Source organism: Aethalodelphis obliquidens, unplaced genomic scaffold, assembly GCF_003676395.1.
Source record: "Aethalodelphis obliquidens isolate GAN/ISIS:26980383/991018 unplaced genomic scaffold, ASM367639v1 scaffold4, whole genome shotgun sequence".
NCBI classification, from domain to species: domain Eukaryota; kingdom Metazoa; phylum Chordata; class Mammalia; order Artiodactyla; family Delphinidae; genus Aethalodelphis; species Aethalodelphis obliquidens.
In genome coordinates, this window is record NW_020837948.1 from 28,520,702 (window position 1) to 28,532,997 (window position 12,296).

At 38.5% G+C, this 12,296-nt stretch overlaps 1 protein-coding gene across 9 annotated transcripts in view; it reads right to left on the reverse strand.

The window, feature by feature from the left end:
- Positions 1–1,468: 1,468 nt before the first annotated feature.
- Positions 1,469–12,296, reverse strand: part of FER (FER tyrosine kinase) — a 457,443-nt gene continuing 446,615 nt past the window's right edge. For all 9 annotated transcript variants that reach the window (XM_027100276.1, XM_027100269.1, XM_027100299.1 and 6 more), the window contains 2 exons: positions 6,921–7,043; positions 1,469–5,737 (listed from right to left, as the gene is read on the reverse strand). In XM_027100276.1, the coding sequence (XP_026956077.1) occupies positions 5,595–5,737; positions 6,921–7,043 (266 nt within the window). In that variant the 3' untranslated portion in view covers positions 1,469–5,594. The remainder of the gene's footprint in view (positions 5,738–6,920; positions 7,044–12,296) is intronic.

The following is a 12,296-nucleotide window of genomic DNA, read 5'->3' on the forward strand; positions in this document are numbered from 1 at the left end:
TGGCTTCCTCTTGAGATTATAGGGAGCATAAAGAAAATCAAATCGATACCCCACTCAATGCCCTTTAAGAAGTGTTGTAGAAACTTGAGAGGTACGTAATGTTTAATACCATGCAGCGGGAAGCACCTCAAAATTCCCTTTTGAGGATTCGCTTTCCCTCATTGATACCGCATTTATTTGTTGGAAGGTGAGCCCTTGAGTCACTTTGCATCGGTACTTTGTTTTTGCCCTTCCTGTCCTTCAGTCTTCCTTTTTGGATGTCTCTTTCTCTACCTTCCATGTCTGACCTTAGCCATGCTGCACTGTGACTGGCTTTAGGATGCTTCTATGATTCCTTTCCCTCACATGTTATTAGTATAAAGACAAGGAGCATTGCTATTTAATTGGTATTCCCCTCCTTCCCTGCTGGATTCCATGTTTCCCCAGAGCTGAGCTCATCAGAGGAAGGTCCCTCTGGGGTACCTCTAGGAGCCAGTTAGTCAACATCAGTCAAAAGGTGAAATGGCTGATCTCAGCGTGCTCTCACTTAGGAGACCAGCCCCATTGCAACCAGATTTCTAATGAGGTGTGAATAATCAGTGATTTAGTTTAAGAAATAGTATCACTAACTCAAATACAAAGAGACTTAGAGAAGTCTCTGTTAAAAGTCTAAGCATATATGGCCAAACCCATTAGTTGGGAGGACGATGAGCATGTGTCGCCCAGCACAGCATCGCCTCTGAGCTGGGGATAAGAGACTGCTACACATGCAAGGGAGAGGTCTTTGGTTTGCTCACAGGAAGGCCCACACACTGGCAGGTGACCTCTTTTGCTTCTTTTGACTCCAATACCTTTTACATTTTCTGTAGGAAAGGATCTGGCCTGGTGGCACTGTTCTCCTCAGGCCTCCTAGTGACGTTGTCCAAGTCTTCGTTCCACTTTAATTATCCTACACTCTCTGTAGGGGCTGCATCATCCTGCCTTAGAATAACTGGTGCTCTCCTCTTTTGCCTTGGTAGACGTTTGCCTCAGTGCCTTATTAACAGATGTGTGAAGCCTATGCTCATTATATCTCCCCAGTTTAAAGTGACTAGGAATTTAGTTCAGTAGGATTTTTCTACCACCTAAGAATCTCAGTCTTTATTAGGCAGTCTTTAATGTCTACACTTAACAATTCAGAATTTAATCTTTGAATCAGTATGAGGCAGTAGGATGGTCTTCAAGGGGTTACAAATATTTCCTTAAATTGAATTATGACTAAGATATATAGTTTTACACCTTCTGTATTATAGCATTATTTTTTAAAGGAGAATTTTATGGGACTCTACAACTGTAGCAGTATCTCCTTCAAGTAGGTCATCTTGGTACATGAAATATTGACTTAATTAGAATATTTTCTTTGGCAGAAATTAATATGTAGTTCTGGATCTTCCCAAATAATATATTATTCAGACTTGATATGAAACTAATCAAAACAGAGAAAACTAAATAAAACTAAAATATTTAATAAAAAATTTCTGGTACGTATAAGCAAATCAGAGTTAGTAATAAAAGAGGTAACACTTTATTTTAATGGTAAACTTTCATGCTAACTTAATAGAGTAATGGAACTGTAATATACACTCATTTTCATATAAAATCTTTGTTTTAATTAACATTAATACATAAACCATGTCTTTTTCAATTGTCCATTTTTGTTCTTTGTATTTTGCATTATTCTGTTTTGTGTGAGGGCTCTGACCTCCTAAATACAAAAGTCAGTCTTTACATGACTCAGAATAGTGTTTATGGACAATCAATTCTGTTGATAAGAAACAACTAAAATACCAGTGGTGTGCTGGGGGGGGTGGTACGTGTATGTAAAAAGAGGGTTGAGGCAAACAAACAAACCCTCTTTTCAGAAAGTTATCAACTGATCTCACGTCAAAAGACACACAGCCACAGAACAGTGTCCATAGGGTATCCTAAGGAAGGTTTTCAGGTACATTTTTAGAACATCTGATGAGTGAACTGGAAAGTAGTGTGACTGAGGTAACCGAACGACAGTAACATACGACCTAGACATGTATTTTTGCGTTCTCATTTTTATGTTTATCCCACTACAAGATCCTCAGTGTGTGGCGTATATTATAATTAAAACACTTTCTTCTTGACACAAGTCATACCAGTATTGTGAAGCCACGGTTATTTTAGTGGTATTAGCCAAACTTTATATAAAACTATATGGCAAAACTGAAACAATGAGTATAACACAGACAAGAAAACCATACCATGGTTTAAAGGAAATTAAGACTATTTCAATGACTAAACATTTTCTTTTCTTTTAAAACAACCCTCAAATGAAAAACAGTTGTGAAATGTGTGCTGAAAATTGGCTGAAGCAATCAGACTCATGCTCTACACTGGTGTGCCAGTAACAGGTTTCAGTAATATCGTATCTGTGATAAAATGGTGAATTATGGATGAAGAATTTTATTGACTATATTAAATTTGGGAGATAAGAGAGAAATGATTACATAAGACCTTGCACTGGGGACCTAGTGGCAGGATGGACTAAAACGAAACCTCTGGTTTTGAAAGTCTAAACAAAACCTATTCATCCTTTATTATTATCTCCTAGAAGAGAAAGAATATGTTGGCTTTGGAAAGTAACCTTAGATTATATGGAGTGCAAAATAATTTTAGGTTTCACATGTCGGTAATAAATGTTAATTTGACAATAAAAGATTCCTTGAAAAATGATGAGCTGCTTAAATACTTCTCATAAAGGCTCCTTGGTGATTCAAGATAGAAAAATGCAAGTGAGAGTCAGGCTGCCTGGGCTTACCTGCCCCCCCCCGCGACTCCATATTCATAAATTTAAGGAATTATGACAGAAACTACATAGGAGTAACAGATGCAACACGTGAAAAAATCTATTAACAACACAAAGATTTGTGACCTGGCTGAATTACATTCAGACCAGTGGCAATTTTGGTTACTCAAATTTTGGTTACTCAAATTTTGGTTACTGTTTTCTTACTAAACAAGTCATAGGATTTTATGTGTTTCCGAATCCTTCTTTCCCTATATCAACTTGCAAATTCAGAGGAGAATTTGTGTGTATGCTTTCTGGGTACGGATTAGCCTCCTAAAGTACATAATTCCAATAATTATCTGTGACAGAAAGGATGAATAAATTATGCTTCAAGCACAACAAAGTTAACAGTAAAAAACAGTCTGCATAAGTTTTTCTTAATGCATGTGCCTATATTAAATTTAATATTCTATATAACTGATATGATCCTGAAAGACTCCCGATGAGTTATTAATCCTGAACTGTACCACTGCCTGCTTTGGGACAAAGAATAAGACAGAATTTAAATGCTGCAGATGTCACGATGTTTTGAAAAGCTTCTTTAAGCACACAGTTACGATGTGAACTGCAAATTCTAACAGCCTGGGTGAGTGAAATATCAATGCCATGTTCGTTCTTTACACCAGAATGCAATGATTAAGCTTCAGGTCTTGTTCACAAAATTAAAGCCCAAACTATCATTCTCTCTCTTTGCTGAGAGCTTAGCAGTGCGGCTGCTAAGTGATGGGAGGCTGTTTTCTTTAAACAAAGAATATTACAGAGAGATGCACTTGGAAATACTGGCAAAGGGTGGAAATGTCCCCATTTTATTCTTGCTTTTGAAGGCTGACAAGTGCCTGAAGACCAGAGCTCTTAATCTTAATTCATGAGTCTGTGCTTTGATTTACCACAGTATATGCCATCAAAAGAAGGTTTCCTTTTACTCATAATATTTGACAGAAGGGAAACAATGCTGATTAAAAAAGAGTTACTTTGTATATTGCAATATTTTTGCGGGCAAGTTTATTACGCTTTCATTTTCGTCTGGATGTGGTAATCATTAAATGTGTATGAAACTTCAAGGAGATTGAAGTGGTAGACACAAGCCAGTTTTCTCCTCAGTATTATCCTGTTTACTCTTGAAAGTAGTACTGGGTGTGAGTTGTGTGCAGTGATATTCCTAGGCAGCAAATAGGTGGAGGGGGCAGGAGGAATTTTCTATCCCATAAGCTCTTCCAATGACTGTAGACCAAATAATCACTACTGTGCTATTTGGACACAGGCCTGAGCACTTATTAAAAGCTCCCAGGCCACATTTACCCCTGAGCGTGACCATCTCTTACACACATATTTATCCTGAGAGGCAACTATATACAGACCATGGGGTAAGTTCCCTGGATGAAGCTAAGATTCAGCTAAAGACAATCTTAGTTTAAACTCTGTTCCATTTTATTCATATGAAGCATCTCCAGACTGTGCTCATATATGGGTCGGCTAATGATAAGAATTTTCAGGTAGCAGTATAAGAGTACATGAAGGGGGAAGGTGGACAAAGGAGGGCTATCTCTATAGCTTTTTCCTTAATAATGTTCATTTGACTTCTTAACCAATTTACTCCATTCATACCTGCCAGGTTTCTCGGTATTATGTGTGTGTGTGTGTGTCTGTGTGTCTGTGTGGGGGGCACAGGCCCATGTGTGTACACACATGGACGTGTTTATGAACTAGAATCATGAAATTCTGACAGCTCTGGAAACTGGCACAAATGAACAGAATTAAATTCTGGGATGTCTCCTCTCAAATGAAGGTACTTAAAATTATGCTGTTATTTCTGTAGCCTCGTGCTTTGGAATTTCTCTAAAGAATTTTTTGTTGACAAGAAGGCTCTATCTGTGTACTCCTGAAAACATTTCTTAGAACCTTTTTCATGAATCAGACCTTAAAATAAAGCGTGTGTGTGTGTAAAGGCATAACTCTGGTAAGAAGGCAGATTTTCTATTTTCCTTTCCTTCTCTTTGATGATGACTTTAGCTGCCCCTTTCTCCAGACCGTCCTCCTGTTCCAACTTTCTTCTTGCCGTCACAGCTGTCTGAAACATTCTTTAAAAGCTGTGGCCTCAATTAAGAGCTCTTTGAGGACATTCCAGGCATCATTTTCTGATGCCTGGACAAAAGGGGAGGGAAACAACAGCTTTACCAATAAGACAGGAATGTGAGGATTCTTACACTGTGCTTATTTCTGGTGAGAAAGGAAAGAAAACCCCTAGGAGGTCTAAATAATGCTCAATATAAAATGATGTTTACAAATACACTCTTGCCTTGGCAGAGCAGAAAGCCAACTTTGGTTGGAATGTGTCCTGCAGACATGGCATTACCAATGCAGCTGATAGCACCGATCGAGTAGGGTCTGTGGCATGGGACAGCAGCCGTGAACTGGGTCTGAAGTAAAAAATCTCTGAGAAACATCGATGGTCCCGGTGTGAAAAAGATGGATTGGTTCCCCCTCACATTTAGAGCCTGTGCTTTTCTATTTACAAAGGGCTGAAATGGCAGGATTGCTGTGGTGAGCTGAGAAAGCCCTTGGTAGGACTGACCTGTTTCTTGAATGCATTCGCCTTTGACTTTTTTTAACGGCACATATTTAAAAAAGTTAATTAAAAAAAAAATAACCTTAGAAGACTGTTGCACATAACGTGGTATAAACTCATTGTTAATGAGAAGAACAATATTACTCTGCTGGAGGACCAAGTCCTGGAGGCTGAGTTTGCACTGTTCTGTCACTATGTGATTTTCTTCTTGATGACAGTGAGCTCTTTCTGAAGTTCAGTGAACTTGGGCCGGTTTTCAGGTTTATAATCCCAACACTTCATCATAATTTTAAAAATGTCCTCTGGACAATGCTGAGGGGCTGACATTCGGTATCCTGAAGACCCAAGAGAAGAAGAACAGAGAATTTAGAATGGGAATAAGATATAAATGTTCACATAGGGCATTATGCAGTTTGTAATTTTTAGTACCTTATGTTGCTGGTTAATAGAAACAAAAAATTCATTTCAGGGCAAACTGATTTTTTCTCTATAAGTAATGCAGACTTTAATATTAATAGAGCAACATCATTACCTTCTAGTTCAAAGAACCCATTTTCTGTTTGTTCATTTGTCACAAAGTCTGATGTAAGATACACCACATACAAATGCATGTTTTAGTTGCTCTAAGTATTTGCTTTCAGAATTTGCTTTTAGATGCTGTAGGCAGAGTTTAAAAAAATCATCTCTACAACTCAGGGTTTTGAAGATGAGAAAAAGGATGAGGATTTATAAACATTAATTTAAAAGTGAAATAAAAATGAATATGAAGCATATTCCTTTACAGTCTGAGAAGAATATTATCTTTAATTCAAAGTCACCTGGCAGTGTCCCGGCAGTGTGCTGGGTGGTGTGTGTGTGCCTGTGTGCATCTGCCTCAGGAGCGGTAGGAAAAGGGAGGAAGGAAGCTGGAAGTCATCTTCCTACACCCGATTCTACAAACATGCCCCCCTTGACAGCCCTGACCCTAGGGCGCTGGTGTTTTGTTGCAAGTGTTTTGTTGTTGTTGTTGAAAGCCGGGGACTACACAAGTGCACGTGAGGGTGTCACCGTCACCTGCTTATTCCTGTCCCTGATCTGAGAACACCATAGGGCTTCTTCAGAACTGTTCCAAAATTCTCAACTTCTTCCTGAAGTCTAACTACATTTCAATTTGCAGTAATATTAACAGTGTTTATTTGGCATAGAATAAAAACTAGGTGGTATTCCTCAATCTCCTATTTCCCTGGAAGAGAGTGAATGGCACAGCCTTGCAGGTGTCATGCCGGGCAGGGGGAGTGGAAGAAAAGCCTAGAGCTTTCTATTTTCAAAGAGCTGGGATCTATCTTTTAAAGTCTTTGTTGTTGTTGTTGGTTTGGTTGTAAAGAGCCACACCATCCTTAAAGTTCAAAAGTAGATTAACCAGCACCTCTTCCATCGCGTGCCCGAGAGTACTCTCTTCCTCCTCCCAGGAAATGCAGACACGGCACCAGCACTGCCCGGGCTGGCTGTGAACACTGCTACCCTGTGTCTTTGGCTCACCTCTTTCCACTTGTTCCCGAGCTTGTTGATTTGTCATTCCAGGGTATGGGCAGACCCCTAAGCTGAAGGTCTCCCAGAGGAGGATGCCAAAGCTCCACACATCACTCTCAGAGCTGTATCTCCCTGAAGGGCGAACAAAACCACATTCAGCTCACTGGATAAGTGGGTGACCATTTCTGCTTGTGTATGTCTATGTCAGTCACATATTAACATATTTAAACTTACCAGGAATTCAATAACTAGTGATCTTATTTTCTTGACTAGTTTTGCTTTCCAGGAGTAGTAATATTACCAATTAAATGAATAGTCTTCAGGCTGCTACTTTAACTAAGCCACCTTCCAAATCACATTTCCCCCACCAAGAACAAATATTCACTCAGTATGCAAGCTTACTTTCTCTGTGGCCTCTAAATGAGATAGATGGTTTATATAAAAAAGATATAAATTTGTACACATCGATGCCTAGGAGATTAAATAAGTTGAGTTCTGCAATTTTGTCTTCTGCCTGCATCATTTTCTTTCTACTAAAATTACAAACAAACTTAAAGCAATAAGGAAAGTTTCTTAACTTCAATTTTTTACTCATCACTGTTTACAGATATTCTTACACGCTTAAAGTTCTCATTTTCTCCACTGATAGTTTCATTTATGGAAAATACATTTTTCTGTGTTTTGAATAGAGTAGAAATTAACATAGCTGGCTGATAAAAACAACTTCTTTAAATTACATGGTGCTGTGTTTTGTCAAAATATCTTGGTGCACCTGCTTTACTGAATTACATAAGCTAACTCTTAGTTTAGTTTGGTTTTTTCCCCTTGGTAATCTTCTAGAGAAACACAGAGATAAAAGCCAATACCAGATATCTTCTGGAATGAATGTGAAATCAAGGAGGGGAGGCAGAAAAGGCTATGAATTTTCAAGATTTTCCAACATATTTCTGCCATTCCAGGATGTATAAATGCCCATCCTCCCAAAATGTCTTGTTACTTTGAGTAGGATGGCCTTTTCTCTTTCTTGAAAACAGTACAATGAGAATGAGAGTATGCCTGTGTTATAACTGCTCTGATGTCAGAGTTTGGAGTGTACTTGCTGATCATCATCTCCAGCTGTGTGAATTAGCTTCCTTCTTAGTAGACGGTAATTATGGACATTCACTATGCTAGTCGGTAGGAAGATTAGTTTCCCTGTCTGCATATCAACTCTTTTCATGTTTGGCATCCAATAATTTAAAACTTTTTATGAAAATCATTCAATGGTTACAAGTTAAGACTAATTAACTCTTTAAGGAAGTACAAAGCATAGAGAACCAAATACCTTATTTTTGTAAGATAGTATCTAGGAAGAGATCAAGAATGGCCAGTTGTATTATAAACTAAGATCACACTCTAGAAGTGAAAGCTTATAACCTAACTCTGTAACCTTGAGTTCTATTTTATTATTTTTGGCTGCGTTGGGTCTTCATTGCTGTGTTCAGGCTTTCTCTAGTTGTGACGAACGGGGGCTACATTTTGTCGCGGTGCGCGGGCTTCTCATTGCGGTGGCTTCTCGTTGCCAAGCACGGGCTCTAGGCGCGCAGGCTTCAGTAGTTGTAGCACAGGGGCTCAGTAGTTGTGGCTCACAGGCTCTAGAGCACAGGCTCAGTAGTTGTGGCTCACGGGCTTAGTTGCTCTGTGGCATGTGGGATCTTCCCGGACCAGGGCTCGAACCCGTGTCCCCTGGGTTGGCAGGCGGATTCCTAACCACTGCGCAACCAGGGAAGCCCTGTAACCTTGACTTTTGAGTCTGGTTTTACTGGATAATTTTTAAAAATTAATTAATAATTACTTCTTTATTTTTCGTATTGAGATATAATTGACATAACATTATATTAGTTTCAGGTGTACAGCATGATTTAATATTTGTATATATTGCAAAATAATCACTACGATAAGTCTAGTCAACATCACCACGCATAGTCACCATCCATAGTCATAAAATTTTTTTTTCTTGTGATGAGAACTTCAAGATCTACTCTCTTAGCAACTTGCAAATATGCAGTATAGTACTATTAATTATAGTCACCATGTTTTACATTAGACCCCCATGACTCATTTGTTTTATAACTGGAATTTTGTACCTCTTGACCACCTTCGCCCTCCCCCTGCCTCCCACTGCTAGACTCTGGCAACCACCAGTCTGTTCTCTGTATCTATGAGAGTGGCTTTGTTGTTGTTCTTTAGATTTCACATGTAAATGAGATAATACAGTATTTGTCTTTCTCTGTCTGACTTATTTCCCTTAGCATGATACCCACAAGGTCCATCCATGTTGTCACAAATGGCATGATTTCACTCTTTGCTAAGGTTGAATAATATTCTATTGTATATACACACCATATCTTCTTTATTCATTCATCCATTGATGTACACTTAGGCTATTTCCATATCTTGGCTATTGTAAATAACGCTGCAAATGAACACGGGGGTGCATATATCTTCTTGAGTTAGCATTTTTGTTTTCTTCAGACAAATACCCAGAAATGGAACTGCTAGATCATATGGTAGCTCTATTTTTAGTTTTATGAGGAACCTCCATACTGTTTTCCATAGTGGTTGCACCAATTTACATTCCTCCTGACAGTGGAGGAGGGATCCTTTTCTCCACAACCTGGCCAACACTTGTTATTTCTTGTTTTAATAACAGCCGTTCTAACAGGTATGAGGTGATAAGTCACCGTGGTTTTGATTTGCATTTCCCTGATGATTAGTGATGTTGAGTATCTTTTCATGAAACTGTTGGCCACGTATATCCCTTATTTGGAAAACTGTCTATTCTGAACTTCTGCCCATTTTTTAATCAGATTGTTTTTTGTCTTGAGTTGCATGAGTTCTTTATATATTTAAATATTAACCCCTATCAGATATATGACTTGCAAATATATTCTCTCATTTGGTAGGTGTCCTTTTATTTTGTAAATGGTTTCCTTTGCTGTGCAGAAGCGTTTTAGTTTGAAATAGCCCGACTAGTTTATTTTTGCTTTTGTTGCCTTTGCTTTGATGTCAAACCCAAAACCTCATCTCCAGCATTAGAGCTTACTGCTTATGTTTTCTTCTAGGAGTTTTATGACTTCAGGTCTTATAGTCAAGTCTTTAAACATTTTGAGTTAATTTTTGCATATGGTGTAAGATAGTGGTCTGTTTCATTCTTTGACATGTGGCTGTCCAGTTTTCCCAACATTTATTGAAGAGATGTCCTTTCCCCATTGTATATTCTTGCCTCCTCTGTCATAAATTAATTGACCATTTATGCATGGGATTATTTCTAGGCTTTCTATTCTGTTCCACTGATCTGTGTGTCTGTTTAATTCTAATACCATGCTGCTTTAAATACCATTGCTTTGTAGTATAGTTTGAAAACAGGGAGCATGATGCCCCTAGCTCTGTACTTCTTCCTCAAGATTGCTTTGACTGTTCAGGGTCTTTTGTGGTTCCACACAAGTTTTAGTATTATTTGATCCAGTTATGTGAAAAATGCCATTGGAATTTTGATAGGGATTGCACTGAATCTGTAGATTGCTTTGGGTAGTATGAACATTTTATTAATATTGATTCTTCCAATCCATGAGCATGAAATATCTTTTCATTTACTTGTGTCTTCTTCAGTTTCTTTGGTTGTGTCTGATAGTTTTCAATGTACAGGTTTTTCACCTTGGTGAAATTTATTCCTAGATATTTTATTGTTTTTGATGCAATTATAAATGGAACTGTTTCCTTAATTTCTCTTTCTGATAATTTGTTATTAGTGTATAGAAACACAACAGACTTTTGTATTTTGACTTTGTATCCTGCAATTTACTGTATTCATTGATTAGTTCTAACAGTTTCTTGGTGGAGACTTTAGGATTTTCTATATAATATCATTTCATCTGCAAATAAGGACAGTTTTACTTCTTCCTTTCCAAATGGGATTCCTTTCATTTCTTTCTCTTGCCTAACTGCTGTGGCTAGGACTTCCAATACTATGTTGAATAAAAGTGGTGAGAGTGGGCATCCTTGTCCTGTTCCTGTTCTTAGAGGAAAAACTTTCAGCTTTTTACTGTGAACTGTGATGTTAGCTGTGGGCTTGTCATATGTGACCTTTATTATGTTGAGGTACATTTCCTCTGTACCCACTTTGTTGAGAATTTTTATCTTAATGGGATGTTGAGTTTTGTCCAATGCTTTTTCTGTATCTATTGAGATGATATGATGATATGATTTTTAGCCTTTATTTTGTTAATGTGGTGCATCATGTTGATTGATTTGCAGATGTTAAACCATCCTTGTATCCTTGGAATGAATCCCACTTGATCATGATGTACAATCCTTTTATTATTTAATGTATTGCTGAATTCCGTTTGCTAACATTGTGTTGAGAATTTTTGCTTCTGTGTTCATCAGGAACAATGGCAGAAGAGAGGGGAAGAGACTCCTCAGTCAGGATTGGAGCAGATCTAGAGGGGCTCTCCCAGGAAGGTTAGATTCATAGTTTACTTGATGTGCCCGAACTTCTTGAGGTGACATTGATGTAGGTGCCAAAGCATCTGGGGGTGAAATACTGGTCAGTACCTCAAGCCAGGTTCTGTGTCACCAGCTGCTGCACGTCCACATCCTGAAATCTTGAACTCGACCTGGCCATGGTTACACCCTTCAGCCCCTCCAAGTAATTTTCTTTTCTTGTGATTTCTTTGTGTGTGTGTGTTGTTTTTTGTTTTTTTTTTTGCAGTACATGGGCCTCTCACTGCTGTGGCCTCTCCCGTTGTGGAGCACAGGCTCCAGACACACAGGCTCAGTGGCCATAGCCCACTGGCCCAGCCGCTCTGTGGCACATGGGATCCTCCTGGACCAGGGCACGAACCCATGTCCCCTGCATCGGCAGGCAGACTCCCAACAACTGCACCACCAGGGAAGCCCTTTTGTGTGGTTCTGATATCAGAGTAATGATGGACTCATAAAATGAGTTTGGGAGTATTCCCTCTTCTTCTGTTTTGGAAGAGTTTGAGAACGACTGGTATTAATCTTCTTTGAATGTATGGTAAAATTCACCAGTGAAGCCAGTCATTCCTAGACTTCTTTTTGTTGAGAGTTTTTTTTGTTACTGATTCAATTTCAGGAGGTTTTTGAGAAATTTTTTTCATTTTTTCTAGGTTGTCCAGTTTGTTGGCATATAGTTGTTCATAGAAGCCTCTTACCATCCTTTGTATATCTGTGGTATCAGTTGTAATGTCTCATTTTTCATTTTTAACTGTTTTGATTTGGTTTCTGTCACGTTTTTTCTTGCTGAGTGTAGCTAAAGTTTTGTCAATTCTTTCATTTCAAAGAAATAGCTATTAGTTTCATTGATCTTTTCTATTGTCT